General features: G+C 45.1%; 1 protein-coding gene across 2 annotated transcripts in view; it reads left to right on the top strand.

Moving 5' to 3' along the window:
- LOC140739122 (calcium/calmodulin-dependent protein kinase type II subunit alpha) overlaps window positions 1–13,823 on the top strand; it is a 285,295-nt gene that overhangs the window by 211,744 nt on the left and 59,728 nt on the right. For both annotated transcript variants that reach the window (XM_073067093.1, XM_073067092.1), the window contains exons 11-12: window positions 4,357–4,440; window positions 7,677–7,719. In XM_073067093.1, coding sequence (XP_072923194.1) covers window positions 4,357–4,440; window positions 7,677–7,719 — 127 coding nt within the window. The remainder of the gene's footprint in view (window positions 1–4,356; window positions 4,441–7,676; window positions 7,720–13,823) is intronic.

Raw genomic sequence — 13,823 nt, 5'->3', positions numbered from 1 at the left:
CCCCAAGGCATTCCACAAGTATGTGAAGAGCAAGAGGATAAGACGTGAGAGAATAGGACCAATCAAGTGGGACAGTGGAAAAGTGTGTGTGGAACCAGAGGAAATAGCAGAGGTACTTAATGAATACTTTGCTTCAGTATTCACGATGGAAAAGGATCTTGGTGATTGTAGTGATGATTTGCAGCAGACTGAAAAGCTTGAGCATGTAGATATTAAGAAAGAGGATGCGCTGGAGCTTTTGGAGAGCATCAAGTTGGATAAGTCTCCGGGACCAGACGAGATGTACCCCAGGCTACTGTGGGAGGCCAGGGAGGAGATTGCTGAGCCTCTGGCAATGATCTTTGCTTCACCAATGGGGACAGGAGAGGTTCCGGAGGATTGGAGGGTTGCAGATGTTGTTCCCTTATTTAAGAAAGAGAGTAGAGATAGACCAGGAAATTATAGACCAGTGAGTCTTACTTCAATGGTTGGCAAGTTGATGGAAAAGATCCTGAGAGGCAGGATTCAAGTACATTTGGAGAGGCATAATATGATTAGGAATAGTCAGCATGGCTTTGTCAAAGGCAGGTCATGCCTTACGAGCCTGATTGAATTTTTTGAGGATGTGACTAAACACATTGATGGAGGTAGAGCAGTAGATGTAATATATATGGATTTCAGCAAGGCATTTGATTTGGCAGAATATAGTATTAATGGTAAGACTCTTGGCAGTGTGGAGGATCAGAGGGATCTTGGGGTCCGAGTCCATAGGACACTCAAAGCAGCTGCGCAGGTTGACTCTGTGGTTAAGAAGGCGTATGGTGTATTGGCCTTCATCAATCATGGGACTGAGTTTAGGAGCCAAGGGTTAATGTCGCAGCTAAATAGGACCCTGGTCAGGCCCCACTTGGAGTATTGTGCTCAGTTCTGGTCACCTCACTACAGGAAGGACGTGGAAACCATAGAAAGGGTGCAGAGGAGATTTACAAGGATGTTGCCTGGATTGGGGAGCACGCCTTACGAGAATAGGTTGAGTGAACTTGGCCTTTTCTCCTTAGAGCGATGGAGGATGAGAGGTGACCTGATAGAGGTGTATAAGATGATGAGAGACATTGATCATGTGGATAGTCAGAGGCTTTTTCCCAGGGCTGAAATGGCTAGCACAAGAGGGCACAGTTTTAAGGTGCTTGGAAGTAGGTACAGAGGAGATGTCAGGGGTAAGTTTTTTTATGCAGAAAGTGGTGAGTGCTTGGAATGGGCTGACGGTGACAATGGTGGCGGTGGATACGATAGGGTCTGTAAGGAGACTCCTGGGTAGGTACAAAGAGCTTATAAAAAGAGGGCTATGGGTAACCCTAGGTAATTTCTAAAGTAAGTACATGTTCAGCACAGCATTGTGGGCCAAAGGGCCTGTATTGTGCTGTAGAGTTTCTATGTTTTCTAAAAGCAAGGATGTAATGTTGAGACTTTATGAAGCACTGGGGAGGCCTCACATGGAGGATTGTGAGCAGTTTTAGGCCCCTTATCTTTGAAAGGATGTGCTGAAACTGGTGACGGTTCAAAGGAGATTCACGAAAGTGATTCCGGGTTTAAACAGCTTGTCATATGAAAAGTGTTTGATGGCTGTGGGCCTGTATTCACTAGACATCAGAAGAATGAAGGGTGATCTCACTGAACCGTATCGAATGGTGAAAGGCCTTGACAGAGTGGATGTGGAGAGGATGCTTCCTTTGCTGGGAGAGTCTAAGACCAGAGGACTCAGCTTCAGAATAGAGGGCTGTCCATTTAGAACGGAGATGAGGAGAATTTCTTTATCCAGAGAGTGGTGGATCTGTGCAATTCTTTGCCACACAGATGTTGATAGATTCTTGATTAGTCAGGGCATGAAGGGATACGGGGAGACGGCAGGAGATTGGGGCTGAGAGGAAAATTGGCTCAACCATGATAAAATGGCAGAGCAGACCCAATGGGCTAAATAGCCTAATTCTATGCCTATACCTTGTAGTCTTATGGTCTTAATGCGAGAAACTTTACTGCAAATATGTGCACAGCAAGATTCCACAGAGGATTAGTATGTAGTAGTACAGTCTTTTTTAACAAGGATCAATGTCTGTAAATCAATATACAAATAATGAAATGTCAATCGATTAATATCTCTAACAGTACATCAATATGTGGTTTTTACAAGTTTACCAAGCGATTGATACCATTTGGGTGTCCCATATCATCCACCTGCCCCATGGAGGCTTTCCCTGAAATCACCAAGCCCACTGACTCTGCTACTCAAAGTAGAGAATGGGGCTTCAGGTTGGCGACCCTGCACCAAGCAGAGGGAAAAGTGCTTTGGCTCTCAAACCCTCGCCACCTCAGGAATCTGCTGCCCTGTCTGCTGTCCCCATGCCCACCTCAGCAGTCACTTCTACACCGACAGAGCCCGAGAGAAATCCCGGGGGGACACTGGAAAAGACAAAGCCAAAGTAATGATATAATGATAAAGATGATCTGGATTTGATGTGGTCTATTATGGTTTTTATTCGATTCAGGATTTATTGAGTATGCCCACATGAAAATGAATCTCAAGGTTGGATAAACTTTGATAATAAATTTACTTTGAACTTTGAATATACATTAAAATATATGGCGTCGGTGCCAACACCATCTGAGGGTGTGCTGGGGGCAGCCCGCAAGTGTTGCCATGTTTCCGATGCCAGAAAACCACGCCCACGATTTACTAGTCCTGACCCATACATCTCTGGAATGTGGGAAGAAACTGGAACACTCGGAGAAAAGCCACGTGCTCCTGGGGAAGTTGTACAAACTCCTTAGAGACTGTGGTAGGAATTGAACTCTGATTGCTGGCGTTGTTAAAGTGTTATACTAACCGCTACGCTCTGTCACCTGAGTTTATCGTCATTTATACCTGTACCCATGTGCCCAGGTGTAATGAAAAACTTACTGGCAGCAACATCACCAGCACAAAGCATCAGATAAACAGCAGTCACAGGAAACATACAGGTTTAGCACAATTGGAATGAAATAAAACAAAGAGTGTTGTAGTGCAAAGTGTTCCTAGTGTTGCAGTACTGATGATGTGATGACTCGGTTCGAGAGCCGAGTGGTTGAAGGGAAGTAGCTGTCCCTGGACCTGGTGGTGTGGGACTTCAGGCTTCTGTACCTCCTGCCCGATGGGAGCTGAGAGAAGGCAGCACAGCCCAAATGCTCCACCCCCGCAAGCATGTGCTGCCCAATTACATCCACGTGACCAATTAACCTAATAACCTGCACATCTCTGGAAAATGGGAGGAAACCTATTGGTCATGGGGAGAACGTACAAACTCCTTACAGACAGCAGCAGGAATTGAACCCTGGTCGCTGGTACTGTAAAACAGTATGATACTGTGCTGCTCCTCGGTGGTCTTGTCCAGAGATCTTCCTGGGCTTCAACCCTCTACACTGGGCTGCACCCACCCACTTCAAACCTTCATGAACAGAGCTTGCAAATGGCTTTGTGAAAACCCAGCAATCCCCATGTATCCCAACTTCCACCAGTAGGTGGCAGGCATGCTCCATCCCCAACCAACAGAACCAGACCATTGCCCAAGATGGAAGTTAATAAATTGGTTTATTATTGACACATATACTGAGGTACAGAGAGAGAAAAAAGTTGTTTTTATGCCATCCACACAGATCATTTTATTAGAACACTGCATTGAGTGCATAACAGTGCAAAGTAAATTTATTATCAAATTCTGGCATCTTCTCCCTTGATGAAAGGTCTCGGCCCAAAGCATCAACTGTTTATTCCTCTCCATAGATGCTGCCTAACCTGCTGAGTTTCTGCAGCATTTTGTGAGAGTTGCTCGGACTTCCAGCATCTGCAGAATCTCTCACGTTTATTATTATCAAAATACAAAATATTTGTGTCACCAAATACAACTCCAAGATTCATTTTCTTGTGGGCATTCACAATAAATTCAAAGAAACACATTAGATCAATGAAAAACTGTACAGAACAAAGATGGATAAATGACCAATATGCAAAAGGCAACAAACTGTAAATACAAAAAGAAAACCAACAAACAAAATAATAATAAATAAACAAATATTGAGAACATGAGATGAAGAGTCCTTTAAAGTGAGTCCAATTAGCTGAACCTAACTGCTCAATCCCCTAATCCATATTCACCCCATGGACTTTATTCCCTGGAGCGTAGGAAAATGAGGGATGTTCTGATAGAGGTTTGTAACATCATGAGGACATCAATAAGGTGGATGGTCACAGTCTTTTCCCCCACTTACAGTTTATCATCAGGGTTCGAGGGTGGGACTGGAACTGATGACTGCCTGACTTAATGAAAATATTCTGTCTGTCCACAGCACCGGGCCACAGTGGCCTCTTGCATGCACCGGCAAGAGACGGTCGACTGCTTAAAGAAGTTCAACGCTCGGAGGAAGCTGAAGGTTAGTTATCTCCATCTGTTTTATTATAAGAACCTGGTTAGGCCTGGTGGAGGCTAGTTAGGCCACACGCGGAGATCCGTCTGCAATTCCAGCCACTATGACTACGTGAAGGATATGGTTCCACTGAGCACAAGGGAGATTCACCAGGACATTGCCTGGATGAGAGGACTGTAGTTCCGGGGAGAGGTTGGGCAGGCTGGGCTTGCTTTCCCTGGAGGGAAGGCTGATCTGTATGATAGAGGAGAAGAATTAAAGGAAGGGGTTTGGAGAGGCTCACCATTGCCTCACAGAGAGTCATTCTTAAAGATTAAAAAATCAGCTTTATTTGTCAGATGTTTACGAAACACAGTGAAATGCCTGGTTTGCGTCAATGACCAACACAGCCTGCGGATGTGCTGGGAGGGCCCGTCAGTGCCGTCGTGGCTCTGGTGCCAACGTAGCTTGTCCACAGTGAATAACCCCAACCCGTACGTCTTTGGAATGTGGGAGCACACCGGAGGAAACCCACGCGGTCACGGCACGAACGAGCAGACAGCAGAGGGAATTGAACCCCAATCTTACAGCCAGCGCTGTGAAGTGTTGCGTTAACCGCTACGCTTTCTGTGAGATCCCATCAGTGAGTGGACACAATGGAGAAGAGGAGGAAGAGGCTTCCATCAACGGAAGCAGATCCTTCGGCCCATTGAGTCGGTGCAACCCAGTTACGCTGATCCCATTTCATTCTCTCCTCATGTCCCCCAGATTCCACGCACTGGGGACAATTTAGCGAGGCTAAGTGACCCACTGACCTGCACACCAACATGGCATGCCCACAACTTGCACGTCTTTGGGAGGATAGGGGAGAACGTACCAGTTCCACACACGCAGACAGCGTCACAGGGCAGGAACCCTGCAGCTGGGCGGCTAACAGTCCTGCACCCCCCATTCCCCACACCGAGGGTTTGCCAGAGCCCAGGGCAAAGAGGGGCTTTCTCCACTTGGTCCCCTCATAGAGTTACGGAGATTTCATTCATTCAATCATTATGAGCTGAGTCGTATGATGTGAGCGATCATGGTCTTTCCATGACCGAGATTGTTCTTGGCAAAGTTTTCTGCAGAAGTGTTTTCCATTGCCTTCTTCTGGGCAGTGTCTAGAAGACGGGTGTCCCCGGCCGTCATCACCGAGACTGTCAGCAAGGCACACTGTCAACTCTGTTAGGAGTCTGAGGTAGTCTTGTACGTCACCAAGGCTTCTTACAAGTTTCTAAGTAGAAAACATTCTGACCAGTTCCATCACAGCCTCAAGTTCAAATTCCAGTTTATCGTCATTCCACCACACACACACGTACCACAAAACGAAACCATGTTCCTCTGGGACCAAGGTGCACAACACAGTACATATGAACACCCACACACCAACACAGTAAAATCACCACAAAGAATAAAGTATAATTTGTTCATTATGTGCGGTGTCTATGATGTAGGTGATCATGGTCTTTCCATGACCATAACTGTTCCTGGCAAATCTTTCCACAGAAGTGGTTTGTCATTGCTGCCTTCTGGGCAGTGTCTTTACAAGGCAGGTGATCCCGGCCATTATCAGTAATCTTCAGAGATCGTCTATCTGGCATCAGTGGTCACATTACCAGGACTTGTGATATGCACCGGCTGCTCAGACGACCATCCACCATCTGATCCCATGGCTTCACGTGACCCTGATCGGGGGCTAAGCAGGTGCTACACCTTGCCCAAGGGTGACCTGCAGGCTAGTGGAGGGAAGGAGCACCTTACACCTCCTTTGGGAGAGACGTATCTCCACCCCACCACCCGTGAGAAGATGAACAGATCAGAAACAGGCCCTTTGGCCCATCCTGCCCATGCCAACCCTTTTGCCCATCTTCCTATTCACCCTAAAGGCTTCTGTCCATGGTTTGTGACTCCACCAATCTAACAGTTTTTTAACTTTACTAAATGTATTGCAGAAATCCAGATAAATTACATTCACAGACAGCCCACTATCAAATGAGTTCATTCCTTCCTCCAGAAATTCAGTTTGGTTTACTAAATATAGCCCAGCCTTTGCAAAGGAATATTCACTTCCTGTAATCACTGTACATTTCCCGAAGCCCCCATTCACCCTGTTCTTAATTACAGATTCCAGTAACTTTCCCACGGTGGTATTTAGACCAATAGGTCGATGGTTTCCTGGTCTCGCGCTCTTCCCTGTCTTCTGTAATGAAGTGTTACCTACCTGCTGTACGTAAGGCCACAGCATGGTCTTCCAATCTCGTCCACGGCATGACCTCCCCTACGGAATCTGAATCTCATCCCGGGCCCCCTACAGAATCAGACTCGGGTTTATTATGTCGCAAAGTGAAATCCGTTACTTTGCAGCAACAGTACATTTTATTTTATTTTTATAGTTACAGTGAGGGACAGGCCCCTCCAGGTCAATGAGCCCCATCACCCAGCAACCCTCCTGTTTAACTCTGGCCTAATCCCAGGACAATTTACAGTGACCCATTAACCTACTAATTAGTATGCCTTTGGACTTTGGGAGGAAACTGGAGCACCTGAGGAAACCCACATATTCACAGGAAGGACGGGGCAACTTCTTAAGAGGAGGCTGGAATTGAACTCTGAACTCTGAAACCCTCAGCTGTAATAACACTGTGCTAACCCATTCAGTACCATGACACCCCCCGGTAGCGTTAACTTCACGATTATGTTGTGAAATTTGTTGTTTTGCAGCAGCAGTACAGTGCAGAACATAAAAATTACTATAAATTACAATAATAATGTATATAAAATATTAGTAGAGCAAAATAGTGAGGTGGTGTTCGTGGGTTCATTTTCGATTCAGAAATCTAATGGTGGAGGGGAAGAAGCTGTTCCTGAAATGCTGAGTGTGTGTCTTTGGGCTCCTGTACCTCCTCCCTGATGTAAAGCATTATCACTCTGTCACTTTACCATGACATGGACAGAAGCTTCAGTCATCGCGGAGATTCGAGTTGTCAGATCTGGCGCAGCAACGGGGTTCTGTTTGAGGGAAGGGGAGGCGAGTGAAGGTGTTGGGGAGGAGTGTTGGTCTTCCAGTTTGCTTAGTAGCAGACCCCACACTGCCTGTCATGTGACTGAGGCTCCCAGCCTCCACCAGTGCTGACCAGTTTTGAATCTGTCTCTCTCGGAGGTGGCATCACCTCAGTCACAGTCCCGAATGACTCTGTTCTGACTGTTGGCTCTCTCTCTCTTTCTAGGGTGCGATACTCACTACTATGCTAGCTACACGCAACTTCTCAGGTAAGGCAAACCTGTCCCGGACGTAGTTCAGTTTACTCTCACTCAACCATGCACACCTATACGACCAAACGAAACAACGTTCCTCCAGGCCAGGGTGCAAAGTACAGTACATATAACACACACAACTGTACACATGTATACCACCAAATGAAACAATGCTCCTCTGGACCAAGGGGTAACTAAGAGGCCTTGGGATCCAAGTCCATAGCTCCTTGACAGTGGTTATGCTTGCTTTTATTAGTCGAGGCATTGAGTTCAAAAGTCAGGAGGTTCTGTTGCAACTTTATAAAACTCTGATTAGGTCACATCTGGAGTATTGTGTACAATTCTGGTCTCCCCACTATCGGAAGGATTTGAGGCTGTGGAGAGGGTGCAGAAGATGTTCACCAGGATGCTGTCTGGTTTAGAGGGCATGAGAGGCTGGACAAACTTGGGTTGTTTTCTCTGGAGCGTTAGAAGCTGAGAGGAGATCTGATAGAGATTTATAAGATTATGAGAGACACAAGATAGAGTGGACAGAGGATATCTGTTTCCCAGGTTTAAACACTCCGGAGGGCATGCTTTGAAGGTGAGAGGGAGTGGGTTCCAGGGGGATATGAGGGGTAATTTTTTTTACTCAGAGAGTGGTGGATGCCTGGTATGGTGGTAGAGGCAAATACATTAGAGGCTTTTAAGAGCGTTTAGATTGACACGTGGGTGTGATGAAGATGGAGGGATATGGACATGTTGTCAGCAGGAGGGATTAGTGTTTGGGTGTTTTCAATTTGCTCTTTAGTCAGTTCAGCACTACATTGTGGGCCAAATGGCCTCTTCCTGTGCTGTACTGTTCTATGCTCAAAGTTCTATGGATATAACTCACACATAACACAAAGAAATATTACTGCAAATAAATTGACAAATAATAAGGTGCATTTACAAGTTAAAAAGTAAACAGTATAACGTGATTGACAATGCCAAGAGTCTGCTGGCTCTTATAGCAAGCTCATTCCGAGCTTCCCTGCTTCCATCAACAACTCATCGATTCTCCTACACTGCAGCCAGCTGGAAAAATGGGCTGAAAAATGCCATTTCAAATTTAATGCAGACAAGTGTGAGATTTTGCACTTCAGTAGGACCAACTGGGGTGGATCTTACCCGGTGAACTGAGGAATGTGGTAGAACAAAGGGATCTGGGAATACAGGTCCATAATTCATTGAAAGTGGCATCACAGGTTGATAGAGTCAAAATAAAGCTTTTGGCACATTGGCCTTCATTGATCAAAGTATTGAGTACAGGAGTTGGGATGTTATGTTGAAGCTGTACAAGACATTGATGAGGGCTAATTTGGAGTATTGTATGAATTTTGGTCGCCTACCTACAGAAAAGGTGTTAATAAGGCTGAAAGAGTGCAGAGAAAATTCACAAGATTGTTGCCAGGACTTGGGAACCCGCGTAGGGAAAGGTTGAATAGGTTAGGACTTAATCCCCAAACTTTGCATCAATTCCATCTTCATTGACATATGACATAAAAAGATTTGGTGATAATGCAGACCCCTCTGTAAGGCTATGATCTGGGTGCAGGTCAATGGGACTAGGCAGACCATCAGACTAGATGGGCAGAAGAGCCTGTTTCTCTGACTCTACACACTGGGGCCAATCATCAGCAGTTGGTTAACTGATGAGGAGAACCAGGGCACCCAGAGGAAACTCACATAGCCAGAGAGAACATGCAGAGCCACACAGAAAGCACTAGAGGTCAGGATCAAACCCAGGTCCCTGGGGTTGTGGGGCAGCAGCTCTACCCACTGGGCCATCCACATTCTTGTGTGTATGTTCATGGAAGTGTAAATGTCATAATGGGGGGCATGGAGACTGGACCCAAATGCAGGACACAGACACTGATGGGACAAAGCTAAAGGACAGGACAAGTTGTGGAGACCATGGCATTCATGGAGATCTTGAGGCTAGCCTCCTGGGCAGGACACAGGGCACAACCCAACAGAGGCAAGGGACAGGAAAGGAGCTCAGTCTGGGGTGGCTTCAAGACTCAAGGCAGCCAGAAGACTGGGGCAGGCTACAGAACAGCCAAATCCAGAACTCACCTTTCAACAGTGGTTACTCCAAGCAGAGACTGACAAAACAACCCCTCCCCCCAACTACATGCAATCCCAGAGCCCCTTGTATACACAGCCAACAGATGGGCATCAGGTGCGAATGCTTGAGCCCAAGCCGAAATGAGGGACAGTCGGAGGACCCAGAGTCCGGAGTCAGCGGACTGGACCGTGAACCGGAATGTGGACTTCAGACCGGACCATGACAGTAAATGTATGAGTGAGTGTGTGTTCTTTTGTCATTTCTAAATGTATGTGAGTATGTATGATTTACCTGTTTATGTGTGTGTGTGCATGTGGGTGAATTTACACGTGTCTATGCAAGGAAAAATGTTGCATTTGTACATGTACACACGTACACTTCTACATAAATGTGTGAATTTATGCAAAGAGTCATAGAGCACTACAGCACAGAAACAGGCCCTTCAGTCCATCTAGCCCTTGCTGAACTGTTATTCTGCCTAGTCCCATCAACCAGTACCTGGACCATACCCCTCCATACCTCTCCCATCCATGTACCTATCCAAATTTCTCTTAAATGTTGAAATCAAATCCACCAGCTCTGCTGGCATTCTGCATAAATGTATATATGTGATTCTGTGTGTCTGTAAATGTACGTCTGATTCTGTGTGTCTGTCTAAATGTACATCTGTGATTCTGTGTGTCTGTGTAAATGTACGTCTGATATTCTGTGTGTCTGTGTAAATGTATGCCTGTGATTCTGTGTGTTTGTGTAAATGTACGTCTGATATTCTGTGTGTCTGTGTAAATGTACATCTGTGATTCTGTGTGTCTGTGTAAATGTACGTCTGATATTCTGTGTGTCTGTGTAAATGTACGTCTGTGATTCTGTGTGTTTGTGTAAATGTACGTCTGATATTCTGTGTGTCTGTGTAAATGTACGTCTGTGATTCTGTGTGTTTGTGTAAATGTACGTCTGATATTCTGTGTGTCTGTGTAAATGTATGCCTGTGATTCTGTGTGTTTGTGTAAATGTACGTCTGATATTCTGTGTGTCTGTGTAAATGTATGCCTGTGATTCTGTGTATCTGTAAATATGGGAATGTGTGGGTGTGTGTGAATGAACTACTGAGCACACAACAGATCAGACCCAAATCTTCAAACTTTCCGAAGTTCAAAGTAAATCTATTATCAAAATTTGTATTCCATATACAATTTTCAAATTAATTTTCTTGCAGACAGCCACAAAACAAAGAATCACTATAGCAACCACAGAATAAAGACTGACAAAGATCCAACATGCAGGGATCAGGGAGAGAGGATAAACACAAAATGGAGAAGAGAGACCATTGCAGCGCACTACAGGCCCTTCGGCCCACAATGTTGTGCTGGCCTTTTAACCTACACCAAGATCAAACTAACTCTTCCTTCTTACATACCCTCCATTTTTCTATCATCCATTTGCCTAACTAAGAGTCTCTTGAATGTTTCTAATTTATCTGTCTCTGCAGCAGCATGTTACACACACCCACCAATCCCGGAGTAAAATACCTCTTCCTCTAACATCCAATTCCCCCCCCCATTCTTTTTTCCAATCACCTCAAAATAAGCTATTCCCACTCTGGCTGTCCACTCTTTCAATGCCTCTTATCTTACAGTACACCTCTATCAGGTCACCTCTCACCTTCCTTCAGTCCTTCTCTCAGTGAGGCAGTCCGGCTTTCCAGTGAAAGGAGGTGATGGAAATGCACCCTTCGGGACTGTTGCTTTCGTAAAGAGGAGGACTGGCCCTAAAAATCAGGATCAGGTTTAATATCACTGGCAGATGTCGTGAAATTTGTTTTGCAGCAACAGTATATCGCAACACGTAATAATAAAGAACTATAAATTACAATAATAAATAAATAATTAAATACGTAGTGCAAAGAGAGAAGAAAAAGTGAGCGAGTGTTTATGGGTTCATTATCCATCCAGAAATCTGACAGTGGAGGGGAAAAAGCTTTCCTGAAATGTTGTGTATGTGTCCTCAGGCTCCTGTACCTCCTCCTTGATGGTAGCGATGAGAAGAGGGCTTTCCTGGCTGATGGGGGTCAGGATAGATTCTAGCATGGATAATTTAATAGCTGATTGGCAGGAGGAATATAGGGAATCTTTCCTGGTTGGCTGCTGGTGACTTGGGGTGTTCCGCAGGGGTCTGCGTTGGGACGAATTAATTTTACATTATATGTCAATGATTTGGATGATGGAATTGATGGCTCTGTTGAAAAGTTTGCGGATGATATGAAGGAAGTTTTAGGACGGTAGTTTTGAGGAAGTAGAGAGACTACAGAAGGACTTAAACAGATTGGAAGAATGGGCTGATGGAATAGTGTCAGGAAGTGTACGGTCATGCACTTTGGTAGAAGAAATGAAAGGGTTTTTTTCCATATTGTATTTAATATTTTTTTAAGAAGGAATATAAGGACTCAATTAATACAACAATTGATACATATTGAAAAAAATTAATTCACATACATTAATAAGTCCAAGAGAAAGAAAAGAACCCCTATCCCAACACCCTCTCCCCGCATTTAGAAAAAAGGAAGGAGAAAAAAACATAAGAGCCAGAGAAAAGAAAGGGAAGGAGGGAAGAAGAAAGAAAAGAGAAAAAAAAAGAAAAAGAAGAGTAGGCAGCCAGCTCTCAGAGTCAGTTTAAAATACAAATTTAAGAAACTAGTTTATAATAAGGGATATATTAATTTAAAAGAATTAAAATAAATAGGTTAAACAATCCGGGCATTTAAGTAGTCCAAATATGATTGCTAAATCTCAATGAACATAGCGTATCCATCCTAATCTTCTCAAGGGGTATACAACTTTGCGTTTCTTTATTCCAACGATCAATATGTACAAGGGAATCGGATTTCCATGTTACCACTATGCATTTCCTGGCTACTGACAGACCAGTTTTAATAAATTTGGATTTATTCCTGGGGAGGTTAGCTTTCAAAACTGCCGGGTTCCCCAGAAGAAACAGTTCTGGGTCTGGAGGGAAATCCATCCCCAGAATCTTTCTTAGTACCTCCCCCAGATCTGTCCAAAAAGAACTCAGTTTCGTACATAGCCAGATGGAATGCACAAAGGTACCAACATCCATGCCACATCTGAAACACTTGTCAAAAATTTCTGGTTTATTTTTATGGAAAGTGGCCAGTGAGTGAGTGGGCCAGTGAAGGAGTGGAGATTTGAGGCTTTGACTCGAGAGATTCTGGCAGTTGGACTGTGCAATCAAGTCAATCAAGATTTGAATAGCTCAGCAGAAAGCCATTGATTAGACAATCAAGATTTGAATAGCTCAGACTCAGCAGAGAGCAGCTGATTGGGCAATCGAGGTCAGGTGACCAAGCAGTTTGAAAAGCTCAAACAAATAAATAAAGGGTTACCTCAAGCAGAGCGGCCTGTGGAAAGCGGCTAGTGAGTTGGTGGGCCAGTGAAGGAGTGGAGATTTGAGGCTTTGACTCAAGAGGCTTCGGCGAGCAGAGGCTGAGGACGAGCTTCACTCCAAGTGAGGTAAGGCCGGGTAAGTTCCTTTCAAAGGAGAAAGTTTCAAAAGTTGAGGCAAGTATTGGGTAGGTCATGGCAGCTGAGATCGGCCCCGTGGTTTGTTCATCCTGCAGCATGTGAGAAATCAGGGATACTTCCAGTGTCCCTGACGACTATGTGTGCAGGAAGTGTGTCCAACTGCAGCTTCTGGCAGACCGCATTGAGCATCTGGAGCTGCGATTGGATTCATACTGGAGCATCCGCAATGCTGAGAAAGTCGTGAATAGCACGTTCAGTGAGTTGGCCACACCGCAGGTAAAGGCTACACAGGCAGAAAGGGAAGGGGTGGCCACTAGACAGCGTAGCAGTAGGCAGGTAGTGCAGGAGTCCCCTGAGGTCATCTCCCTCCTAAACAGATATACTGTTTTGGATACTGTTGGGGAGATGTCTCATCAGGGGAAGGCAGCAGCGGCCGAGTTCATGGCACCATGGGTGGCTCTGAGGCACAGGAGGGAAGGAAACGGAGTGGG

Source organism: Hemitrygon akajei, chromosome 15, assembly GCF_048418815.1.
Source record: "Hemitrygon akajei chromosome 15, sHemAka1.3, whole genome shotgun sequence".
Taxonomy (NCBI): domain Eukaryota; kingdom Metazoa; phylum Chordata; class Chondrichthyes; order Myliobatiformes; family Dasyatidae; genus Hemitrygon; species Hemitrygon akajei.
Note: the sequence above shows the minus strand (reverse complement) of the source record. Positions and strands in the feature narration are given on the sequence as shown.